Source organism: Pelophylax lessonae (assembly GCF_965119305.1).
Source record: "Pelophylax lessonae genome assembly, chromosome: 10".
Taxonomy (NCBI): domain Eukaryota; kingdom Metazoa; phylum Chordata; class Amphibia; order Anura; family Ranidae; genus Pelophylax; species Pelophylax lessonae.
Window position 1 is genome coordinate 18,565,745 of NC_138777.1, and position 26,658 is coordinate 18,592,402.

Genomic DNA, 26,658 nt, shown 5'->3' on the forward strand with positions numbered 1-26,658 from the left:
CGCATACATCATTTTTTTTTTTTTGGCAGGGCAGCGCAAGTTTATCACAAAGTGCATTGGGGTGCAGTTCAGAGTACTTGGCACTGCATAAAACACCAACACATTTAATGCACATTATTCAGACGACGCTAACGGGCCTTAGGAGTTTCATTTTAGAAAGTGCAAAACAGCCATGACAGAACTTTATTAGTGTATAGAAAATAGAAGAGACAGCAGCTGTCAAACAACATTGAATGTATGGAGATATATTGGGCCTCATTTACCAATGTCACTGAGGGATGAATGATCTGTTTTTGTTGTAGCCAATCAGTTGCGAAAAGATGAGGCAGACATTTTTTAGTTGCTATGGACAAAACAGACCGCCAATGGTCAAAATCTATGCAAAAATGCCATCTTGACCATACTTTTTTTCCCCACATACAAACTACAAAAGCTTTCTTTCAGTAACCCTGCAATAATCCCTTCATTGTAGGAGAGTGATGCTCTGCACTGCAGAGACGCTCCCCCACCCAATGTCATTGCATAGTAGAGAAGATAGAGGAGTCCAGCTCCATAAAGTTAGAGTTTCAGCTGTTGCTGAAGATTGTGTATGGAGGAGGCACTTTTCTGGAGGGCCGCTGTCATTGCATCGCTCTGTTGAAGGGTCTGGGGGTTCCCATACACCCCAGTGCTTCCCAGTACACACGGCAGGCTTAAAAATACTTCCTCCTGTATGTTGTAGAAACCCTGGATTGGTCACAAAGAGAAACAAAACAATTAGAACCAGCAGAATAAAATATTACTACAGATCTATCCGGAACAATATTCCAGAATCTGCAGCATGATCAAATCCAGGGATCCTCAAACTACGGCCCTCCAGCTGTTGCGGAACTACACATCCCATGAGGCATTGTAAAACTCTGACATTCACAGACATGACTAGGCATGATGGGAATTGTAGTTCCTGAACAACTGGAGGGCCATAGTATGAAGACCCCTGATCAAATCTATCAAATATTCAATTTTGGAAAACCTCTTTAGGTTAAATCGCCTGAAAGTTAGTGTTACTAAACAGTAAAATCAGTCTGTACATGCTTGTCATACTCACTATGGAACCTAAGGGGTTAATCCTGAGCATTGTGTAAAAAGGCTGTTTGATCCGGTCTTCTCTGATCCTCCCTTCTTTTACTTTCCCCAATCCATCTGCTGATAGTACAGAGTAGGGATCGATCGATTATCGGCAAAGCTGATATATCGAGGGCCAATATGCACTTTCCCCGATATATCGGAATCGGCCCCTGAGGTTACCGATATTGTCGATATTTCGGGAAAATGCATGTACCAGAGTAATTCCTGCAGCTAGAGGCATCACCCCGGTACCGGCGTCCATAGCCGACCGTCGTTTGTCTTGTAATGATAACCGACGCGGCTGAGAAGCCACTCGGCTGTCATTACAAGGAGCGGGAGGGGAAGCCCCTCCCACCGCCTTCCGCGGCTCCCCCGGTGGGACGGGAGACCCGGGCAACCAGCCTGCATGGCCGCCAAAGACCTGATCAAAGCCGCATTCAGCTCTGATTGGGTCTCCATGTAAAAACCCGGAAGTGATGACATCACTTCCGGGTACTCGGTGCCAGATTAAAAAAAAATGACAGCATTCAAAACAGCCAAACTTGGCGTTTTGAATGCTTTTAAGTGCAGAGGAGGGGATTGGGGTCTTTTAGACCCCCTGATCAATCCACAAGAGTACCTGTCGAATAAAAAAAAATACATTTTTTTTAAATGTACGAATATATCGGCCCATATCGTCCGATACCGTTACGCGATGACCTAAATATCGGTATCGGTAATGAAAAAACTATATCGGTCGATCACTTGTACAGAGCCTTGGGGGCACTCTGCACATGCTCAGCTTGGTGTGTATTGCTAGAGAGGGTGCATGTGATCAACACAGGGCCAATCAGCACTGTCCAGGCAGAGGGTCGGGGGTCCTGCAGCCTCATAGGGCAGTCAGAGCAGAATGAAAACTCCTCCTACAAGCTTTAACCAGACACTGATAGAAGTCACAAGACTGCTTTATACTGCTGATGGTAAAAGGTATTTATCAGTTTATAAAAAAAATATTCTTTATATTTGTTATTTGGTGTATTCCCACTACAGCTGCAGCTTTATTGCATTCAATATTTTTTCACTGTTTTAGCACAGGTTGAGTATTGTTTGTCATATTCTTACAGTGTGTTTAGCGCGGTTATTTTTTGTATATATATTTATCAGTTCATATTTACTAAAATAATTGTATTTCCATGTTCGTTGTATATATATACACTAAATAAAATTAAAGGAACACATTAAGAGCCCATTCACACTAGCACTACTTGTGAGGCGACTTGTGTAGCCCCAGGTCGCTTGACATAACAAAAGCAATGTTAATCAATCAGTGCCGTCTTAATCGGCACTACTGAAGTCGCTCCGACTTCAGAAAAGGGTCCTGTACTACTTTGAGGCGACCTGTGATCCGACTGTCCCATATACTTCAATGGGAGTCGCCTCCTTATCTTAATTGACACGACTTGTTATCAGACTTTCCAGAAAGAAGAAAGAGATTAGCCTTGGCATTCCCCACAGACAAAGTCGCCTGTCTCTTCAAAGTAGTGCACAAGTCTCTTCCAAGTCTCTTCCAAGTCTCTTCCAAGTCTCTAAACAAGTCTCTAAACAAGTCTCTAAACAAGTCTCTAAACAAGTCTCTAAACAAGTCTCTAAACAAGTCTCTAAACAAGTCTCTAAACAAGTCTCTAAACAAGTCTCTAAACAAGTCTCTAAACAAGTCTCTAAACAAGTCTCTAAACAAGTCTCTAAACAAGTCTCTTCAAGTCACGGGGCGACTTTTTGGTCGTGGTAGTGTGAACCGGCTCTAAAAACACATCAGATCTCTTATGTACCTTTATTTCAGAATCAAAAATCAGACTTCGGTAATTCAATTGCCTGGACAGGGATAGGGGGGACTTTAGGTAGTTCAGACATCACCTGAACCTTTGCAGTAATTAAATCCGCACAAGGAGACTCAGGACCTAAAAAAAACCTGAAAAACCAGCTGGGGTAACCACTGGATCTAGATTATCCAGCCCGTCACCCAGATACGGCATAGTTGCTTGTAGATCTCACAGGAAAAAAATCTAGAGAAAAAGGCTAGCTAATAAAAACTATTTACATAAAAAAAACACTTTTATGCCAGAACAAAAGATCCCAGGAGGGAACGAGGTCCTTACTCCTGACTAGGCAGATTAAAACTGACATCCTATGCAGGAAGAGAGAGGGTGTACCCTCCGGGACTGCCCATAGGTATAGCCAGAACTTTTTTCTGCCTAGTGTCCTACTCCTGTAGGGGGCAGTATAACCCTACTGATATGGATCAGAGGACTGCCTTCCGTCAATGAACAATAGAGAAAGAAACATTTCGCGGATCTCCTTGACACTCACAAAAGAAGTCCTCGGGGCCGGAAACCAGCGAAGATGTCCCCCTACACCAACGCTGGTGCCGTTCCTTCAGAACTCCGTGCCGTGACCATTGGCTCCCGCGCGCGTGCACGGGAGTGACGTCACCGCGGCTCCGGCCAATCAGATGGCCGGATGCCGCGATCACGGAAGACGGGCGACTGGACATGTCGCCCATCATAGAGGTAAGCGGACTGCACGGCGGGGGCTCGTTTAAGGTAAGTATTGCATAATGAGCTAGTATGCGATGCATACAGGCTCATTATGTGTTTCTCTTTCAGGTCGGAAAAAAAAAAAAAAAAAAAGTGTGTATGAGTTTACAACCACTGACATTTAGGCCAAGGAACATTACTGTAATGAATTCGGTTTTGAGACCTGAATCTAAGCCTGGAGGCACCAGGACAACAAAATAAAATGGTTTGGTCCTCACCTAGGCCAGGGGACACTGGAGATAAGACAAATGCTCACCGAGTTGTATGTATGCCAGGGTGCACAAGACCAATTAGAAAGGCCAGTAGGCAGTGGGACACTAGGACAATTAGAAAGGCCAGTAGGCAGTGGGACACTAGGACAATTAGAAAGGCCAGTAGGCAGTGGGACACTAGGACAATTAGAAAGGCCAGTAGGCTGTGGGACACTAGGACAATTAGAAAGGCCAGTAGGCTGTGGGACACTAGGACAATTAGAAAGACCAGTAGGCTGTGGGACACTAGGACAATTAGAAAGGCCAGTAGTTCTGTCTCTGGGTATGGGAACACTAGCCCATTCAGAAAGTCTTAAAAAGGTCCTCATCTATGCCAGTTTACACTATGTCAATGAGAAATGCTCATAGATCTGTTTATAGGCCAGGGGATACTGGGTCAATGACAAAGGCCTTCAAGCCAAGAAAGCACTAGGCCAAATGGGAATTGCCTGTAAGCTGGGGAACATCAGGAGGATGAGAAAGGTTTGTACGCCTATATCTGGATCAGGGGACACTAACCCCTTCAGAAAGGTCCTCACCCAAGCAAGCGGACACTAGACCAATAAACAATGCTGAGATCTGTTTCTAGACCACTAGGGCAATGAAGAAGCCCTCTTGGCCTTTATCAGGGGCAGGGGAAATTGGACCAGTAAGCATTTAGACCAGTGGACCATAGGACAAAAAGAAAGGCTTGAATGTGAGAGGACACTAGGACAGTAAGAAAGGCTTTTAGGCTTGCATCTGGCCAGGGGACACTAGGCCAATGGGAAGAGCCTGTAAGCTGGGGCACACAAGGAGAACGAGAAAGGCTTGTATCTTGATCAAGGGACACTAACCCCTTCAGAAAGGTCCTCACTCAAGCAAGCGGTCACTAGACCAATAAACAATGCTGAGATCTGTTTCTAGACCACTAGGTCAATGAAGAAGGTCTGTAGGCCTTTATCAGGGGCAGGGGACATTGGGCCAGTAAGCATTTAGACCAGTGGATCCTAGGACAATAAGAAAGGCTTGAATGCCTTATCTAGGCGAGGAGGCACTAGGACAGTAAGAAAGGCTTTTAGGCTTGCATCTGGCCAGGGGACACTAGGCCAATGGGAAGAGCCTGTAAACTGGGGCACACAAGGAGAATGAGCAAGGCTTGTATCTTGATCAAGGGACACTAACCCCTTCAGAAAGGCTTGTAGGTCCTCCCCCAAGCAAGCTGACACTAGAGCAATAAACAATGCTGAAATTGGTTTCTAGACCACTAGGACAGTGAAGAAGCCTTGTAGGCCTTTATCAAGGCCAGGGGACACTGGGTCAGTAAGAATTTAGGCCAGTGGACAATAGGACAAAAAAGGCCTGGATTCCTTATCTAGGTCAGGGGACACTAGGACAGTGAAAAAGGCTTTTAAGCTTCCATCTGGCCAGGGGACACTAGGCCAATGAGAAAAGCTTGTAGGCCCACATCTACACCAGGAGACACTAGACCAGTAAGACAAGCTTGTAGACTTGCATCTTGTAATGGGAACCTAGGTCAATAAGCAATGTTTGTAGGCTTACAGCTGGCCAGGGGACACTAGGCCAATGAGAAAAGCTTGTAGGCCCACATCTACACCAGGAGACACTAGACCAATAAGACAAGCTTGTAGACTTGCATCTTGTAATTGGAACCTAGGCCAATGAGAAATGCTTGTAGGCTTACAGCTGGTCAGGGAGCACTAGGCCAATGAGGTTGTAGGCCTTTAACAAGGCCATGGAATACTGGGCTAGCAAGCATTTAGACCAGTGGACACTAGGACAATAAGAAAGGCTTGAATGCCTAAGGGGGCACTAGGCCAATGAGAAAAGCTTGTAGGCCCACATCTACACCAGGGGACACTAGATCAGTAAGACAAGCTTGTAGACTTGCATCTTGTAATGCGAACCTAGGCCAATGAGAAATGCCTGTAGGCTTACAGCTGGCCAGGGAGCACTAGGCCAATGAGGTTGTAGGCCTTTAACAAGGCCATGGAATACTGGGCTAGCAAGCATTTAGACCAGTGGACACTAGGACAATAAGAAAGGCTTGAATGCCTAAGGGGGCACTAGGCCAATGAGAAAAGCTTGTAGGCCCACATCTACACCAGGGGACACTAGACCAGTAAGACAAGCTTGTAGACTTGCATCTTGTAATGCAAACCTAGACCAATTAGAAATGCTTGTAGGCTTACAGCTGGCCAGGGAGCACTAGGCCAATGAGGTTGTAGGCCTTTAACAAGGCCATGGAATACTGGGCCAGTAAGCATTTAGACCAGTGGACACTAGGACAATAAGAAAGGCTTGAATGCCTTATCTACGCCAGGGGACACCGGGACATTGAGAAAGGCTTTTAGGCTTGTAGGGCACACTAGGCCAATGAAAAAGGCCCGTAGGCCCACATCTACACCAGGGGATAATAGACTAGTGAGAAAGGCTTGTATACTCACATCTAGTCAGGGGAACCTGGGCCAATGAGAAAGGTTTGTGGCTTACATCTGGCAAGAGGACACCAGGCCACTGAGTAATGGGCCATACACACTATAAGATTTTCTGAAGACTTTTTCCTTTAGATTTACCAAAACCATATAATATGAGGTCAAACCTAAACATTTTCAATTTGTATGCAATCAGGCCGGCCCTTGTACTACATAGAAAAGGTAAATCTGAAGGAAATCTAACCACAAAAGTTGGATAGTGTGTATCCAGCTTTAGGCTTAGTCAACATCTAGCTTGGGCAGATGAGGATAGTTGGACAGACATTGTTTAAAAGGACAAATTGGTTCTCTGTAGGCTCCAGCAGTCAAAAGAAAAAAATCTGACCAATGATTGGAAAGTAATACCTTGCTGCTTTTCACGCATTGCAATAAAATCAGCCACACTGCTCCTAAACCTGTTTATGAGGTCATATCTCATCTAGCAGCTTTAAATCAGAATATTAAGACGATGGACTCATTACCTTGGAAAACGATGATACTGAATGGGTCTTCCTTTTGTTTTGAACAATGGTGTCCGTGAGTTCGGCTATGGACAAGCCAATCGACCACGACCTTTGACCTTTTCCTTTCATGACTTCCAAGGTCCTAAGGATAAAAAAACAAAACGATACATTTCAAGCAGGGGGTAACCAAACTACGGCCCTCCAGCTGTTCAGGAACTACAATTTCCATGAGGCATTGTAAATCTCTGACATTCACAGATATAACTAGGCATGATGGGAGTTGTAGTTCCTGAACAGCTGGAGGGCCGTAGTTCGGACATAGCTGTAAAGAGGTTTAGATTAAGCAATATTTAAAGAGGAGCTCCAGTCTGTAAAAAAAAAAAAAGTCAGCAGCTTCAAATACTGTAGCTGCTGACTTTTAATATTTGGACACTTACCTGTCCAGGGATCCCACAATGTCGCCCCCCCCCCCCCCCCCCCCGAGTCGATTCATCAGCAGGCTTTGGGTGCAAGCGCCGGCATTATAAGTAAGGGAAACCAGCAGTGAAGCCTTCAGACTACTGCGCTTTCTGAATGGTCCCTGCCCTCTTCTGGGACCTGTGTGTGTCCCAGAAGGCAATGGGGGTAAGGGGGAGGGGCCGGAAAGGCTTGTAGATCTCTGCGGCAATCTTACCCAGAACGGAGAGCGGGTACCTGTCAAAACCAGATACTTGCTCCTCCCCCAAAAAGTGCCATATGTGGCAGTAGAGGGAGGGAGGGTGAGAACAAGCGGAGCTTCCCCTTTTGGGTGGAGCTTTGCTTTAAAGCGGTTGTATCGCCCCCCCAAAAAAAACCCCTGCAGGACAATGGCATAATGTGCTAGAATGCATCGCATACTAGCACATTATGAAATGCTTACCTTAGACGAAGCCCCCACACAGTCACCCAGACACCGCTGAGGGAGCGGACATCTTCCCTCGGCGTCTCTTCCGGGTTCAGCGGCTTCAGAGCTGTGAGTGGCCGGAGCCACGAGGACATCACTCCTGCGCATGCGTGTGGGAGTTCACCTTCCTGCAAGGAGCCAGCAAGGAGCTCTGAAGGTCCGGCAAGATATGCGCTGGTGTCAGCGGCTGTATGCATGGTGAATATCTCCTAAACCGTGCAGGTTTAGGAGATATTAAAACGGAGTTCCAGCCATTTACTCACCTGTCCAACGGTCCAGCGATGCGGCCGCCGGAAGCCTCGATCCTCTCCCTCGGCGCCGGCATCACTGCTGTGGGCACCCGGCTGTTACAGTTTGCGGCTTCACAGCCGGGTACCCACTGCGCATGCGCGAGTCGCGCTGCGCGCCGTGATTGGCCGGCAATCTTCTGGGACCTCTGACGTGTCCCAGAAGATTGCAAGGAGGGAGGGGGAGAGGAGAACTTCCGCTCAGGGCGCCGCGGCGCTCCGAGCGGAAGTGGGAGCGGGTACCTGTCAAAACTAGGTACCCGCTCCCCCCCCCAAAAAATGACATGCCAAATGTGGCATGTCGGGGGGTCAGGACTCCCTAAAGCGGAAGTTCCACTTTTGGGTGGAACTCCGCTTTAATTTTACCTACAGGTAAGTCTTATTATAGGCTTACCTGTAGGTAAAAACTAAAAAAGCGGAGTATACTACAGCTTTAAATAGACATTTACACTCTGCATTTATTATGATGGATTTCTATTAGGTAATATTCCAGCACTGTGCCAAAAGGGTTTGCTTTCATGCCAAACAGTGCTGGAGATCATCTTTTATGTTTAACCACTTGCTGACCACCCCACGCAGATTAACAATGGCAGGGCTGCGCACAATCACATAGATCTACGTGATTATGTGCAAGTGGTCTCGGTGGACCGCGCGCTGCCGGAGCCACGCTCCCGCTGTGATTAGACACAGCGGGAGCCAGACAGCGGGCGCGATCACTGCCAGCCTCTCGCGATCTTCAGGGAAACTGACAGGAGAGCCGCCTGCCTATGTAAACAAAGCAGGTGGTTCTCCTGTCAGACAGGCACAGTGAGTTGGTGTGTCTCCGCTAAACTGAAACACCGATCTCTGTGTACCTGTCACAGAGCCCCCCCCCCAGTTACTAAGCACAATTTAGGAGCACACTTAACCCCTTGATCACCCCCAGCATTAACCTCTTCCCTGCCAGTGTCATTTATACAGTAAAGGTGCATATTATTTAGCACTGATCACTGTATTGGTGTCACTGGTCCTCAAAAAAGTGTCGCTTAGTGTCAGATTTGTCCGCTGCAATGTCACAGTCACGCTAAAAATCGCCGATCGCCGCCATTACTAATAAAAACAACAAAAAAAAAATAAAGTCCAAAAATCTATCCCGTAGTTTGTAAATGCTATAACTTTTGCGCAAACCAAAACCAAAACTAAAATACGCTTTTTGGGATTTTTTTTTTACCAAAAATATGTAGTAGAATTCAAATTGGCCTAAACTGATAAAAAAAATTTGATTTTACATTTTTTTTTTTTATTGGGAATGTTTTATAGCAGAAAGTTAAAAAAAAAAAAAAAAAAAAAAAATATATATATATATATATATATATATATATATATATATATATATATATATATATATATATATATATATATATATATATATATATATATATATATATATATATATATATATACACACACATACATATACATACATATACAGTATATATATATATATATATATATTTTTTTTTTTCAGAATTGTCGCTCTTTTTTTTGTTTATAGTGTAAAATCTAAAATTCACAGAGATGATCAAATATCACCAAAAGAAAGCTCTATTTGTGGGAAAAAAGGACATCAATTGTATTTGGGCACAGTATCGCAGGACCGCGCAATTGTTAGTTAAAGCAACGTAGTGCCGAATCACAAAAAATGTCCTGGTCATTAAGGGGGGTAAACCTTCCGGGGCTGAAGTGGTTAAAGGAAACAAGTAATGGAAAGAAGAGGGCCTCCTTTTTTAAACTGGAGGCTAGCTAATTGCCTTTTGATTAATCCTAGGTTCACGCAAATGCGGTACGGGAAACCCCGCAATCTATGCGCATTTCCCGCACTGCATTTCAGTCGTACTGCCCTTGAGATCTGCAGCGGGTGTCATTGCAATCTTAATGACATCCCAAAAGCAGGTCGCAAATGCAGTGCGTTTGCGTGTGCCCAATGGCATGGTACAAGAATGACCATGTGATCCTATTGCAGGGAAGTTCCAAAATTGGTGCATGCAAGACAAGTCTTTGGTGCGATTTGAGCCCATTTAAAATTTGCTATTTTTTTTTTTTTACACACAAAAGTGGAGTTACCCTTTATTTATTTTTTTTTTAGTTCAGGACCACTTTAGGCAATTTACCTGTTTGCCAGCTGCTCTTGAAAGATCTTGGGATATAATTTTGTAGGGGATTTGAGATTGTTTGCAGAATCTTCGTCACTCCATGCAGCCACTGAAAGAGATTGTTGCCATAAATTCAGATGATGGGGTTTGCTGTTTCTTTAACCGCTTCCTGACCGCTCGCCGCAGTTATCCTGCGGCAGGGCGGCCCTCCTACGTCGGTCACGCACCTGAAGCTAGGGGAGAAGCGCGCGCCGCCGCCGCCGCTCTCCCGCCCCCACTCGTCAACGGGAACTCCGATGCACAGGGCAGGCGGCTCCGATTGCCGCCTGACACCCACGATCGCTCCCCGCTGAGAGAGAAGAACAGTCAGCTGTTGTAAACACAGCCGGCCGTTCTTCTCTCTGGAATGATCACAGGGCCCCTGTGATCCCTCTATATAGGATCACAAGTCTCTGTGATCATTTCACAAGCCCCTCCCCCATACAGTTAAAAACACGCCCCTAGGTACACATTTAACCCCTTGATCACTTACTATGTTAACCCCTTCCCTGCCAGTGTAATTTTTATAGTAACAGTGCATATTTTTAGCACTGATTACTGTAGTAATGGTCACTGGTCCCCCCAAAAGTGTCAAAAATGTCAGTTAGGGGTCCGATCTGTCCGCCGCAATGTCGCAGTCCCGCAAAGAATCACAGATCGCCGCCATTACTAGTAAAAAATTAAAAAAAACCTATAAAAAATGACATAAATCTTTCCCGTAGATAACTTTTGCGCAAAGCAATCAAAATACGCTTATAGCTATTTTTTTTTACCAAAAATATGTAGCAGAAAACAAATTGGCCTAAAATGTTAAAAAATGTTAATTTTTACATTTTTTTTTTTTTTGGGGAATGTTATAGCAGAATGTGAAAAATGTTTTTTTTTTTTCAGAATTGTTGCTCTTTTTTTGTTTATAGTGCACAAAATAAAAATCGCACAGGTGATCAAATACCACCAAAAGAAAGCTCTATTTGTGGGACAAAAAGGACGTAAATTTTATTTGGGTACAGCGTCGCACGACCGCGCAATTGTCCGTTAAAATAACGCAGTGCCGAATCGCAAAATAGGGCCTGGTCATTAAGGGGGCAAATCCTTCCGGTCTTAAACAACTTATTTCATCCACTGCTGCTCCCCGGGCGATGGTTCCTGAACTTCAGGTCTGTTCTAGTAAAGCCCCGTACACACGTAGCGATCGTCGGCCGAACGATCAGCCGTCTTTTGTCCAGGGCTGTCCTGTCGGCTGAAAACTGCAAAAGACTGCACATGAATTTTGTCGGCCAACAACAGCCGACTGCAGAAGTGATGTCATGTGATGGTTGACTTTCCCTGTGTTTTTTCTTTTCTGAGCATGCCCAGTCTTGCTAATCGGCTGTTTGTCGGCCGAAATCTGTACTGACTGGCAAACAATCGGCCGTTCTGGTGTTGGCCAACAAAAATTTTAATGCCTGCACAACAGATTCTGTTCAGCCGAAAATGCGCTGTCGGAAGCATCATACTAACAAGCCTACAATCGGCCGAATATTTACGGCCGACAATCGGTACGTGTGTACGGGGCTTAATGAGACATTTGATGCTCCACATACACATATGAAAGAGTTTGGAAAAAAGTAATTTGGGGTTCTGAATTGGAGGCGCGTAAGAAGAATGTGCACCTGGTGAGATGTAGGGCAGTGCATGATCCACCTATAGTGTAACCAGGGCTGTCTTTAATATTGATTGGACCCTGGGCAAATATTTTCTTGGGCCCTCCCCAATCCACTTATCAAATATTCAAAGGTGGCTCAAGGGGCAGCTGCTTTGGGGCCTACAACAATGAGTGGGCCCAGGGCAGCTTCCCCTTTTGCCCTGTGTTAAAGACGGCCCTGAGTGTAACCACCACCCAGCTTAGCTACTCGGTTGAGTGACTGTCCTTTGTATATTGCTATGAAGAGTACACTGAGGCCCCTGGGCAGAAGAACAGCTCCATTATGCACCCCCTAGTTGACTCCACATATGGAGAACCTACAAGCCGAAAAAAGTCACTCATCTCACAAGCCTGCATGCATCCAATAGGGCAAATTTACACAGGGGCCAATTATCCTACCATCGTGTCTTTATAGTGGGGGGGGGGGGGGGGGAGGAGGTAACACATGAAGGAACCTCCATGCAGATAGGGTCCTGGCCAGGATACAAATGGAGGACCTCAGTACATAAAACATAAACTCACCAGAAGTACATCATAGATTCCTCTAATAATTACACAACAAGCCAATAAGGAACAATTGTGACCATGGAGGTTCCCAGCTTACCTTTGTTCTCGCCCTGCTCTCCGATGATCCAACCAGCCTGCCCCTCCTCCTGGGAATTGGTCACAGTGCGGATGATGTGTTGGAACCGAGCCGAATCCAAATTACATCCAATCCCTAGGACCTGTCGATGAGGCAAGCCGCTCATTTTCCAGGCCACATAGGTCATGATCTCCACTAGAAACCAGACATAAAAAAAAGTAAAAATTACTTAGCAGATGGAAAGTAAAAAATTGCAAAAACTCCCCCTACAAGCGATAGAAAGTTTCTGATTGGTGATGGGGGTTGGTTTATATCTGGCAGTTTCTGATTGATGATGGGGATGAGTTTGTTGCTGGCCGACAGTTTCTGATTAATGATGGGGGTGGGTTTATATCTGGCAGTTTCTGATTGGTGATGGGGGTTGGTTTATATCTGGCAGTTTCTGATTGGTGATGGGGGTTGGTTTATATCTGGCAGTTTCTGATTGGTGATGGGGGTTGGTTTATATCTGGCAGTTTCTGATTGGTGATGGGGGTTGGTTTATATCTGGCAGTTTCTGATTGGTGATGGGGGTTGGTTTATATCTGGCAGTTTCTGATTGGTGATGGGGGTAGGTTTATTGCTTGCAAACTATTTCTGATTGATGATGGGGGTGGGTTTATTTCTGGCAGACGGTTTCCGATTGGTGATGGGGGTGGATTTCTTGCTGTTGGAAAGTTTTTGATTGGTGATGGGGGAGGATTTATATCTGGCAGACAGTTTCTGATTGATGATGGGGGTGGGTTTATTTCTGGCGGAAAGTTTCTGATTGGCGATTGGGTTGGGTTTATTGCAGACAGAAAGTTTCTGATTGATGATGGGGATGGGTTTATTGCTGGTGGAAATTTTCTGATTGATGATGGAGATGCGTTTGTTGCTGTTGGAAGGTTTCTGATTGGTGACTGGGATAGGCTTATTGCTGGTGGAAAGTATCTGATTGGTGATGAGGGTGGGCTTATATCTGCGAGACAGTTTCTGATTGGTGATGGGGGTGGGTTTATTGGTGGCAGACAGTTTCTGATTGGTGATGGGGGTGGGTTTATTGGTGGCAGACAGTTTCTGATTGGTGATGGGGGTGGGTTTATTGGTGGCAGACAGTTTCTGATTGGTGATGGGGGTGGGTTTATTGGTGGCAGACAGTTCCTGATTGGTGATAGGGGTAGGTTTATTGCTGGCGGATAGTTTCTGATTGATGGTGTCTCAGAGACAGAGAATGATGGGAATGACCCCTCCCGCTGCTTGGAAAAGCAATCCAGTATGCACCCCCCCCCTTTTCTCTCTAACAGCACACATCGCTAGTCTCTGCCTCCACTGCCTCGGACTCCTAGCTTTGTCAGGGCAGAGGCTGTGATCAAGTCCGTGTGTCCTCTCCTGCCCGACAATGGCATCCTATCAGCAAAACAGGGGGCAGGAGAAGCTCTCCATTCTAATCTGCAGCACCTCCCGCCCCCCTGCCTTGATAGGATAACATGGTCCGGTGGGCAGGGTAACCAGGAGAGGACAAACCGGCATGGCTGCAAAGCAGGAGGTGAGGGGCGACTGAGGTCTGTGATAGCCCTGTTCCCACGGCGGCCATCGCTCACCTCCTGCTGTGCGGCCCGGTCATTACCAGGCCATGGACCGGCACCAGTCCACGGCCCTGGGGTTGGGAACCCCTGCTCTACCCCATTCAGCCCTTACCTGGCTGAGAGGCGATGACCAACACACTGTCTGGACAGTGATAGGCCACAGCTGGCACTATACCACGTAACAGCTCCACGTTACTCTGAAGAACCTCCAAATATGACTGAGCGTTGCTCCATGCATTCACTGTCATGATAACCACCTTAGAGCCAGCTGCCGTAGACAAATCTGAAAAATGCAATAAAAAAAGTTTAGGATCTCTTGACAACCAAAAGCTTTTTTTTTTTGTAATTGGACAACAAACCCGAGCAGACTTCCAGCTCCGATATTTACCTCTGCTGACTTGCACGTTCGGGATGCAGAATATGTCTAGGTCCATGGCACCTCCCCCTTTCAATCCGCCATCACTGACGTCAAGAAGTACCAGCTTGTCCGCAGCCCTCTGGGCAAAGCACAAGATGTCATCACTATTATTATTATTATTAATTCCCAGACTGCAGAGTAACAGAAAAACTAGAGAACTCTATATGGGGTATGCATTCATTTTCCAAAGTGGATGCAGAACACAATGAAAAGCAAGGGATGAAGATATAAAATATAACACAATAAAATGTGACAAATATATAAAATAATCCCTGTAACGGAACCGCAACCCACAATGTGCTGGTGTGCTTCCGTCAGAATACCACTTTCTTCAGTCTTAAACATAGATATCAGATATTATCGCTGCAATATGCAAGTCTAGCTGACAACTTAGCTTGTATAAGATCTGGGACATTTATTGAACAGACTCACACACAATATATGCCACACCAGGTCAGGTGAGCCTGATTACATTATCATATGCAGATAATTTGTACACAGAAACATAATTAACCTGAGCTAAATACCTAGCCATCTGGACACAAACAATAGGTGAATGGAAATCCAGACCCAGACAATGTTATAATTAACATGCTAATTAACTCAGCACTGCAACAAGGCTAAAACAAAGTGCATTACACATTAGCTTAACCACTTTACCGCTGAGTACCGTAGTACTACTGCGGCAAAGTGGCTCTTGTAGGTCTGACGACGTAGACCTACGTCGCCAGACTCCTCCCCCTGTAGGCGGCGCTTGCGCGCCGCCGGAGGCGCGCTCCCGCTGTTTTCATTCACAGCGGGAGTCGGGCCAGGGGAGGAGCAGCGGCGATCGCCGCTGCTCTGCCCCGATCGTCGGGGAATCCAGTTTGGAGATCCGCCCGCCTGTGTAAACAGAGTGGGCGGATCTCCTCGGTGACAGGGAGTGACAGATCGGAGTGTTCAGCATAGCTGGGCATCCGATCTGTCCCTGTCTCACACAGTCACCTCCCCCCACACACGTTAGTAATCACCAGGCATACATTAACCCCTCCCTCTCCAATAAAATTAACCCCTTCCCTGCCAGTGTCATTTTTACAGTAACAGTGCATATTTATAGCACTGATTACTGCAGTAATGTCACTGGTACCCCCAAAAGTGTCAAAAATGTCAGTCAAGGGTCCGATCTGTCCGCCGCAATGTCGCAGTCCCGCAAAAAAAAAAAAAAAAAAAATCGCAGATCGCCGCCATTACTCGTTAAAAAAAAAACACCAAAAATGACATAAATCTTTCCCTTTTGTTAGTAAACGCAATAACTTTTGCGCAAACCAATCAAAATACGCTTATTGCGATTTTTTTACCAAACATGGGTAGCAGAAAACAAATTGGACAAAAATTAAAAAAAAAATTGATTTTTACATCTTTTTTGGGGGGAATTTCATATAAAAAAATGTTAAAAATATTGTTATTTTTTCAAAATAAACGCTCTTTTTTTGTTTATAGCGCAAAAAGTAAAAATCGCACAGGTGATCAAATACCACCAAAAGAAAGCTCTGTTTGTGGGGAAAAAAAGGCCGTAAATTTCGTTTGGGTACGGCGTCGCATGAACGCGCAATTGTCAGTTAAAATCGCACAGTGCCGAATCGCAAAAAGTGGCCCAGACGTAAGACAGCAAAATGCTCTAGTGGTAAAGTGGTTAAGTATAAACACAGAACACCTTATTAAACAGACAATAGCAGGAGACCCCAGTAGCAGACTGTCTGTCTCCTACTTTGAAGTACTATACACATTATTATAAGTGTAAACACATCCCCACAGTAGACAATAGCAGAGTTAATTAGCACAATTAACAATGTATGGAAGAGCTGATGATTTAAGCTTCTGCTATGAGTCTGTGTGGAGCAGTCCTTTATTAGTAATAGGCAATAGCCTGCAGGCCCCTCCAAAAGCCCCTGTCCTGAGTGAGTTTGTCACAATCCCTTCATTAAAAATCTCTTTTCGCCCACACCAGCTTACAGTGATTGCAAAAGGTTTTTTTTTTTTAAACTAAAAAACAAACATGTTATACTTACCTGCTCTGTGCAATGTTTTAAACATAGCAGCCCCGATCCTCTTCTTCTTGGGTCCCCTCCACCCATGCTCCTGGCTCCTCCCCCCTGCTGAGTGCCCACCTAGCAAGTCATGTGACATCAACCTTAGATGGTTTGGACACTATTATTTATATTTACCTTTGCAGAGATGGCCAATAAACAGGCCAGAGCCAAATCTCCACCTCCGATTACCGTAACCTTTCCCCTGCTTGGTAAACTCACATCTATGTTCGATACACCTGAAACAAAAAAAAAAAAAAAATGCATCAGATGCAAATAATAAAGCATTGGGCCAGTTCCTTTTTTTTTTTTTTGCTCTGGCTGTTCTACAGAAACAAAAGTGATCGCAGTATCTTACCATGCTGAACATGTACACTGCGCTTATTTAAACTCAAAGCAGTACAACAGCAATCATCCAGAAAACTGCAATTAAGACTCCCAAATTACTGCCCCAAGATAATCACCCCAAAAGATTGTCCTGGGGTGTTTACGAAGGTTGGGTGGTAATGCACAAACATGCGATTGTCTCCCAATATTACCTTTACTAGACTTAACCAGTTCAATTCTGACACTTTTTTTTTTTTTTTAAGCAGAAGCCCGAGAGAATAAAATGGTGGGTGTTGCAATATTTTATGTCCTGTGGGACAAACACAATTTTTTTTTTTTTTTGTGCATTAAATTCTTTTTATTCAATTAAAAAAAGGACATAACAACAATACAAGGCAATCAAAAACACAGGTAGTATTCCTAAAGTAAGCAAAAGAAAAAACAATAAGAAATCCAATATACGCCACTATATATATATTTTATACATAAAAATAGAAATATATGCCACTAATATATATATATATATATATATATATGAAAACGTAATAAATATATAATACATGGTATATTTCCTAAGAGCGTATCCTTACATCCATAAATATCACATTCTCTCTCCTCCCCGCCCCCCAAATAAAAAGTAGGCAAGAGACAAGTGGGAGGCGGGGGAAACCTCCTTCAAAACTTAAATACCCTTTCCTGCAACTATGGTCTAGGTAGGGTCTAAAAAGGAAAAACCGCGTGAAAAAGATTGCGCTGTTTTTTTGTTTTTTTTTCTTTTTTGCTCTTTTTCCGGTATTCAGGAATTCGAAAAGTGCAGCAGTCTGTTCTGTTTTTTTAGCGTGAGATTTATCCTATATACATTATGGTCTAGGCCCGGGTCTACCTGGCCTCTCCGCCTAGTCCCTGGTCCTCACCCCAACAACCCACATCTTCCTATGTTGGTGGGGAAAAAAAGAAAACAACAAAACAAGAGTCAAACCGGAAAAATGTGTATGCTATTCATAATAATTTAGGGGGGAAGAACCAGAGGGAACAACTTCTGGTTACCTCTCTGGTTCTACCTTTCCCATATCATGCTCCCATATCTTCCTATATACCCATACAGGCCCAATATGGACAAACTATAATCAGTGAGCATATTCACTATGCCAAATTACTGTGAGTACATAAGAAAAAACACTATTAAAAAAAAAAAAAAAAAAATACACTTTAGTGAATTTTATTGCACTAAAACATAATAGAATACCCAATTGTTTGGTAAATTATAAAAGATGATGTTACACCGCGTAAATAGATACCTAACCTGTCACTCTTTAAAACCGTGCACCCGCGTAGCGCCAAACTACGCTACCATAAAATCTCCATAGGCAACATTTTATAAGCCTTTACAGGTTACCAGTTTAGAGGTACTCAGGAGGTCTGGTGCTAGAATTATTTATTTCCCTAAAACATTAGCAGTGATACCTCATGTGTGGTGTGATTGCGGTTTACATATGCGTGTGGATAGACGCGTGCATTCGCCTTCATGTGAGTGCACAGTGGGACGGGGGTGCTTTAATTTTTTTTTATTATTATTTATATTATTTTAATTTTTTTTTACACTAACTTTTTTTTGGATTACCTGTATTGCTATCACAAGGGATGAACACCAACATTTCTTTGTGGTAGCATGTGCAGTGACAGGTGCTCTTTATGGAGAGATCTGGGGTCTATTAGACCTCAGATCTCTCCTCTGGCCTTCATAGCATCAGATCAAACCGAGATTGGTTTGATCCGATGCTTTCACAAGTCAGTAACAGCTTGTTTACATGAAACCGAGAGCGGAAGTGACGAAATCTTTGTCGCTTCCGGTTTCTGATGTCACACAGTTTGGAGGAACAACAACCATTCCTCTCACTATGTCTCAGGAACCGGATGCCGCCGGTCGCATCCTTGCTGGGATAACTTTTTTGGATTTCTTGTACTGCTATCACAAGGGATGAACACCAACATTCCATTATGATAGCATGTGCAGTGGCAGGTCCTCTTTATGGAGAGATTGGGGGTCTATTAGACCTCAGATCTCTCCTCTGGCCTTCACAGCATCAGATCATACTGAGATTTGTTTGATCCGATGCTTTCACAAGTCAGTAACAGCTTGTTTAAATGAAACAGAGAGCGGAAGTGACGAAATCTTTGTCGCTTCCGGTTTCTAATGTCACACAGTTTGGAGGAACAACAACCATTCCTCTCACTATGTCTCAGGAACCGGATGCCGCCGGTCGCATCCCTGCTGGGATTACCTTTTTGGATTACTTGTATTGCTATCACAAGGGATGAACACCAACAATCCTTTGTGGTAGCACGTGCAGTAGCAGGTGCTCTTTATGGAGAGATCTGGGGTCTATTAGACCTCAGATCTCTCCTCTGGCCTTCATAGCATCAGATCAAACCGAGATTGGTTTGATCTGATGCTTTCACAAGTCGGTAACAGCTTGTTTGCATGAAACAGTGGAAGTGACAAAATCCTTGTCGCTTCCGGTTTCTGATGTCACACAGTTTGGAGGAACAAAATCTTTTCCTCTCACTTTGTCTCAGGAACCGGATGCCGCCAGTCGCATCCCTGCTGGGATTACCTTTTTGGATTACTTGTATTGCTATCACAAGGGATGAACACCAACATTCCTTTATGATAGCATGTGCAGTGGCAGGTTCTCTTTATGGAGAGATCTGGGGTCTATTAGACCTCAGATCTCTCCTCTGGCCTTCATAGCATCAGATCAAACCGAGATTGGTTTGATCTGATGCTTTCACAAGTCAGTAACAGCTTGTTTGCATGAAACAGAGTGGAAGTGACGAAATCCTTGTCGCTTCCGGTTTCTGATGTCACACAGTTTGGAGGAACAAAATCCACTCCTCTCACTATGTCTCAGGAACCAGATGCCCCGATCGCATCCCTGCTGGACTCCCGAATCACATGGGAGAGCCCGGTAAAGGAGACGGCAGGTGCTCCTTCTGCCGCCTAAAAAAAAGTAATCCAGCGGCTCTTTAGCCTTATTTTTACCAACTTCAAAATTGCCTGATGGAAAGAAAAAAAAAAATGTTTAGCCATCACTGCAGCAATGGCTGAGATATTACCCTTGCAGTTCAGCAACATAGCGGTACGCCGCTGGTCGGCAAGTGGTTAGTACAGGTAGGTGATGGCTGCTAGGAGGGACCAGAAGGGTGCTGTATACAGGAAGCTATGGTAATGCCCGCATGTGATGCGGAGCCTCCATGATTGAAAGAACCGAAATCCAATGGATGAAAGGGGCGGGCCAGGGATGAAAGGGGCGGGCCAGGGATGAAAGGGGCGGGCCAGGGATGAAAGGGGCGGGCCAGGGATGAAAGGGGCGGGTCAAGGATGAAAGGGACGGGTCAAGGATGAAAGGGACGGGTCAAGGATGAAAGGGACGGGTCAAGGATGAAAGGGACGGGTCAAGGATGAAAGGGACGGGTCAAGGGTGAAAGGGGTGGGCCAGGGACCGTCAGGCTGGACAGGAAAGGGCTAGAGCAGTGGTCCTCAACTCCGGTCCTCAGGGCCCACTAACAGGCCAGGTTTGCAAGATAATTAAATTACATCACAGGTGATCTCATTTGCTGCTCAGTGATTGCAGTATTCTAGTCTGCATCTCCCCAAGGTAATACTTAAAATCTCGCTTGTTGGTGGGCCCCCGAGGACCATTGAGCTAGATGATGCCAAAAAATAAAAAGGATACCCGACTTGCTGCAGCTTCTAATGCACATTATGAGAAGCTCACAGTGTGCAGGGAAATCAGAGTAAGCCATTTCAGTCCAGGAGAAGAGCCGATACAACTGTGCCAGACTGAAGGGGGAGCCTAAAAGTGGGCCTGAACTTTAAAAGGAAAAATGTGCTCTTTTATATGCAGCTATTAAACATATTATTGGTGCCTACCTTTTGTCTAGAATTCCTCCAATCCACTTCCAAAAGGATTCACAATAAAAACCTGACTGTAGCTCTAACCCTTCCCTACTTTATTTCATACAAGATAAGATGTTTTGTCTGGAGTTGGCCTGCACTGAGGTTTCCCATTCATGGGGTGGAGGTCTCTCTTACCATCGGTGACCTGAGAGATGTAGGACAGCAGCTCCCTCTGTCTGTCGGCGTCAGAAGCTGTGAGGGAGTACAGCGGGAGTTCCTCCTCAAACTTCTTCACCATCTCTTTTATCAGTCCAAGGATTGTGGAGTTGGGCTGAAAAGACAAAAAAGTGCTCATCAAATATCGATCTGTCAATGTGGCCGTATAGGGGGCCGTATAGGGGGCCGTATGGTCACTACTAGGGGATAATGACCTCATAGGAGCACATAGTGAAGGCAGAAATCTCATTCCCTGCAATCAGCATCGTCCCTTATAAAAATAGATCCTCCATTCTGGACCCCCTGCAATCAGCATCATCCCTTATTGAAATAGATCCCGCATTCTGGATTTACTGCAATCAGCACCATCCCTTATCAACAAAGGTCCCCATTCTGGGTCCTCTGCAATAAGCATCATCCCCTCTACAAAAGGTCCCCATTTTGGATCCACTGCAATCAGCACAATCCCTTTAAAAAGAGCCCCCCATTAGAGAATCCCTGCAGCCAGCGTCATCCTTTAGCCACAAAAGGCCCCATTCTGGATTCTCTGCAAAGATCGCCATTCTAGATACCGTGCAATCACCATCATCCCTTATTGAAATAGATCCCCCATTCTGGATCCCCTGCATTCAGCATCATCCCTGATCGACCAAGATCTCCATTCTGGATCCCCTGCAATCAGCATCATCCCTGATCGACAAAGATCTCCATTCTGGATCCCCTGCAATCAGCATCATCCCTTAACAAAGATCGCCATTCTGGATCCCCTGCAATCAGCACCATCCCTTATCAACAAAGATCACTATTCTGGATCCCTTGCAATCAGCATCATCCCTTATTGACAAAGATCGCCATTCTGGATCCCCTGCAATCAGCATCATCCCTTATCGACAAAGATCGCCATTCTGGATCCCCTGCAATCAGTATCATCCCTTATCAACAAAGATCGCCATTCTGGATCTCCTGCAATCAGCATCATCCCTGATCGACAAAGATCTCCATTCTGGATCCCTGCAATCAGCACCATCCCTTATCGACAAAGATCGCCATTCTGGATCCCTGCAATCAGCAGCATTCCTTATCAACAAAGATCGCCATTCTGGATCCCCTGCAATCAGTATCATCCCTTATCAACAAAGATCGCCATTCTTGATCCCCTGCAATCAGCATCATCCCTGATCGACAAAGATCTCCATTCTGGATCCCTGCAATCAGCACCATCCCTTATCAACAAAGATCACTATTCTGGATCCCCTGCAATCAGCATCATCCCTTATTGACAAAGATTGCCATTCTGGATCCCCTGCAATCAGCATCATCCCTTAACAAAGATCGCCATTCTGGATCCCCTGCAATCAGTATCATCCCTGATCGACAAAGATCTCCATTCTGGATCCCTGCAATCAGCACCATCCCTTATCAACAAAGATCACTATTCTGGATCCCCTGCAATCAGCATCTTCCCTTATCGACAAAGATCTCCATTCTGGATCCCTGCAATCAGCACCATCCCTTATCAACAAAGATCGCCATTCTGGATCCCCTGCAATCAGCATCATCCCTTATTGACAAAGATTGCCATTCTGGATCCCCTGCAATCAGCATTATCCCTTAACAAAGATCGCCATTCTGGATCCCCTGCAATCAGCATCATCTCTTATCAACAAAGACCCCCATTCTGGATCCCCTGCAATCAGCACCATCCCTTATCAACAAAGATCACTATTCTGGATCCCCTGCAATCAGCATCATCCCTGATCGACAAAGATCTCCATTCTGGATCCCTGCAATCAGCACCATCCCTTATTGACATAGATCACCATTCTGGATCCCCTGCAATCAGCATCATCCCTGATCGACAAAGATCTCCATTCTGGATCCCCTGCAATCAGCATCATCCCTTATTGACATAGATCACCATTCTGGATCCCCTGCAATCAGCATCATCCCTGATCGACAAAGATCTCCATTCTGGATCCCCTGCAATCAGCATCATCCCTGATCAACAAAGATCGCCATTCTGGAACCCCTGCAATCATCATCATCCCTTAACAAAGATCGCCATTCTGGATCCCATGCAATCAGCATCATCCCTTATCAACAAAGACCCCAATTCTGGATCCCCTGCAATCAGCATCATCCCTTATTGACATAGATCACCATTCTGGATCCCCTGCAATCAGCATCATCCCTGATCGACAAAGATCTCCATTCTGGATCCCCTGCAATCAGCATCATCCCTTATTGACAAAGATTGCCATTCTGGATCCCCTGCAATCAGCATCATCCCTTAACAAAGATCGCCATTCTGGATCCCCTGCAATCAGCATCATCCCTTATCAACAAAGACCCCCATTCTGGATCCCCTGAAATCAGCATCATCCCTTATTGACATAGATCACCATTCTGGATCCCCATGCAATCAGCATCATCCCTTATCAACAAAGATCGCCATTCTGAATCAATGCAATCAGCATCATCCCTTATCAACAAAGATCGCCATTCTGGATCCCCTGCAATCAGCATCATCCCTTATTGACAAAGATCTCCATTCTAGATACTGTGCAATCAGCATCATCCCTTATTGACAAAGATCGCCATTCTGGATCCCCTGCAATCAGCATCATCCCTTATTGACAAAGATCGCCATTCTGGATCCCCTGCAATCAGCATCATCCCTTATTGACAAAGATCGCCATTCTGGATCCCCTGCAATCAGCATCATCCCTTATTGACAAAGATCTCCATTCTGGATCCCTGCAATCAGCACCATCCCTTATCAACAAAGATCACTATTCTGGATCCCCTGCAATCAGCATCATCCCTTATTGACATAGATCACCATTCTGGATCCCCTGCAATCAGCATCATCCCTGATCGACAAAGATCTCCATTCTGGATCCCCTGCAATCAGCATCATCCCTGATCAACAAAGATCGCCATTCTGGAACCCCTGCAATCAGCATCATCCCTTAACAAAGATCGCCATTCTGGATCCCATGCAATCAGCATCATCCCTTATCAACAAAGACCCCAATTCTGGATCCCCTGCAATCAGCATCATCCCTTATTGACATAGATCACCATTCTGGATCCCCTGCAATCAGCATCATCCTTGATCGACAAAGATCTCCATTCTGGATCCCCTGCAATCAGCATCATCCCTTATTGACAAAGATTGCCATTCTGGATCCCCTGCAATCAGCATCATCCCTTAACAAAGATCGCCATTCTGGATCACCTGCAATCAGCATCATCCCTTATCAACAAAGACCCCCATTCTGGATCCCCTGAAATCAGCATCATCCCTTATTGACATAGATCACCATTCTGGATCCCCTGCAATCAGCATCATCCCTTATCAACAAAGATCGCCATTCTGAATCAATGCAATCAGCATCATCCCTTATCAACAAAGATCGCCATTCTGGATCCCCTGCAATCAGCATCATCCCTTATTGACAAAGATCGCCATTCTGGATCCCCTGCAATCAGCATCATCCCTTATTGACAAAGATCTCCATTCTGGATCCCCTGCAATCAGCATCATCCCTTATTGACAAAGATCGCCATTCTGGATCCCCTGCAATCAGCATCATCCCTTATTGACAAAGATCTCCATTCTGGATCCCCTGCAATCAGCATCATCCCTTATTGACAAAGATCGCCATTCTGGATCCCCTGCAATCAGCATCATCCCTTATTGACAAAGATCGCCATTCTGGATCCCCTGCAATCAGCATCATCCCTTATTGACAAAGATCTCCATTCTGGATCCCCTGCAATCAGCATCATCCCTTATTGACAAAGATCTCCATTCTGGATCCCTGCAATCAGCACCATCCCTTATCAACAAAGATCACTATTCTGGATCCCCTGCAATCAGCATCATCCCTTATTGACAAAAACCCCCATTCTGGATCCCCTGCAATCAGCATCATCCCTTATTGACATAGATCACCATTCTGGATCCCCTGCAATCAGCATCATCCCTGATCGACAAAGATCTCCATTCTGGATCCCCTGCAATCAGCATCATCCCTTAACAAAGATCGCCATTCTGGAACCCCTGCAATCAGCATCATCCCTTAACAAAGATCGCCATTCTGGATCCCATGCAATCAGCATCATCCCTTATCAACAAAGACCCCAATTCTGGATCCCCTGCAATCAGCATCATCCCTGATCGACAAAGATCTCCATTCTGGATCCCCTGCAATCAGCATCATCCCTTATTGACAAAGATTGCCATTCTGGATCCCCTGCAATCAGCATCATCCCTTAACAAAGATCGCCATTCTGGATCCCCTGCAATCAGCATCATCCCTTATCAACAAAGATCTCCATTCTGGATCCCCTGAAATCAGCATCATCCCTTATTGACATAGATCACCATTCTGGATCCCCTGCAATCAGCATCATCCCTTATCAACAAAGATCGCCATTCTGGATCCCCTGCAATCAGCATCATCCCTTATTGACAAAGATCGCCATTGTGGATCCCCTGCAATCAGCATCATCCCTTATTGACAAAGATCGCCATTCTGGATCCCCTGCAATCAGCATCATCCCTTATTGACAAAGATCGCCATTCTGGATCCCCTGCAATCAGCATCATCCCTTATTGACAAAGATCTCCATTCTGGATCCCCTGCAATCAGCATCATCCCTTATTGACAAAGATCGCCATTCTGGATCCCCTGCAATCAGCATCATCCCTTATTGACAAAGATCGCCATTCTGGATCCCCTGCAATCAGCATCATCCCTTATTGACAAAGATCTCCATTCTGGATCCCTGCAATCAGCACCATCCCTTATCAACAAAGATCACTATTCTGGATCCCCTGCAATCAGCATCATCCCTTATTGACAAAAACCCCCATTCTGGATCCCCTGCAATCAGCATCATCCCTTATTGACATAGATCACCATTCTGGATCCCCTGCAATCAGCATCATCCCTGATCAACAAAGATCTCCATTCTGGATCCCCTGCAATCAGCATCATCCCTGATCAACAAAGATCGCCATTCTGGAACCCCTGCAATCAGCATCATCCCTTAACAAAGATCGCCATTCTGGATCCCATGCAATCAGCATCATCCCTTATCAACAAAGACCCCAATTCTGGATCCCCTGCAATCAGCATCATCCCTTATTGACATAGATCACCATTCTGGATCCCCTGCAATCAGCATCATCCCTGATCGACAAAGATCTCCATTCTGGATCCCCTGCAATCAGCATCATCCCTTATTGACAAAGATTGCCATTCTGGATCCCCTGCAATCAGCATCATCCCTTAACAAAGATCGCCATTCTGGATCCCCTGCAATCAGCATCATCCCTTATCAACAAAGATCTCCATTCTGGATCCCCTGAAATCAGCATCATCCCTTATTGACATAGATCACCATTCTGGATCCCCTGCAATCAGCATCATCCCTTATCAACAAAGATCGCCATTCTGAATCAATGCAATCAGCATCATCCCTTATCAACAAAGATCGCCATTCTGGATCCCCTGCAATCAGCATCATCCCTTATTGACAAAGATTGCCATTGTGGATCCCCTGCAATCAGCATCATCCCTTATTGACAAAGAT

General features: G+C 45.1%; 1 protein-coding gene across 1 annotated transcript in view; it reads right to left on the reverse strand.

Annotated features, from left to right (window-relative positions):
• Positions 1-413: 413 nt before the first annotated feature.
• UEVLD (UEV and lactate/malate dehyrogenase domains) overlaps positions 414-26,658 on the reverse strand; it is a 47,619-nt gene continuing 21,374 nt past the window's right edge. Inside the window, exons 5-12 of the mRNA XM_082269990.1 lie at positions 21,031-21,166; positions 16,746-16,846; positions 14,512-14,620; positions 14,236-14,406; positions 12,538-12,711; positions 10,229-10,319; positions 6,888-7,011; positions 414-726 (exon numbers count right to left, since the gene is read on the reverse strand). Of these exons, the coding sequence (XP_082126116.1) occupies positions 559-726; positions 6,888-7,011; positions 10,229-10,319; positions 12,538-12,711; positions 14,236-14,406; positions 14,512-14,620; positions 16,746-16,846; positions 21,031-21,166 (1,074 nt within the window). The 3' untranslated portion in view covers positions 414-558. The remainder of the gene's footprint in view (positions 727-6,887; positions 7,012-10,228; positions 10,320-12,537; positions 12,712-14,235; positions 14,407-14,511; positions 14,621-16,745; positions 16,847-21,030; positions 21,167-26,658) is intronic.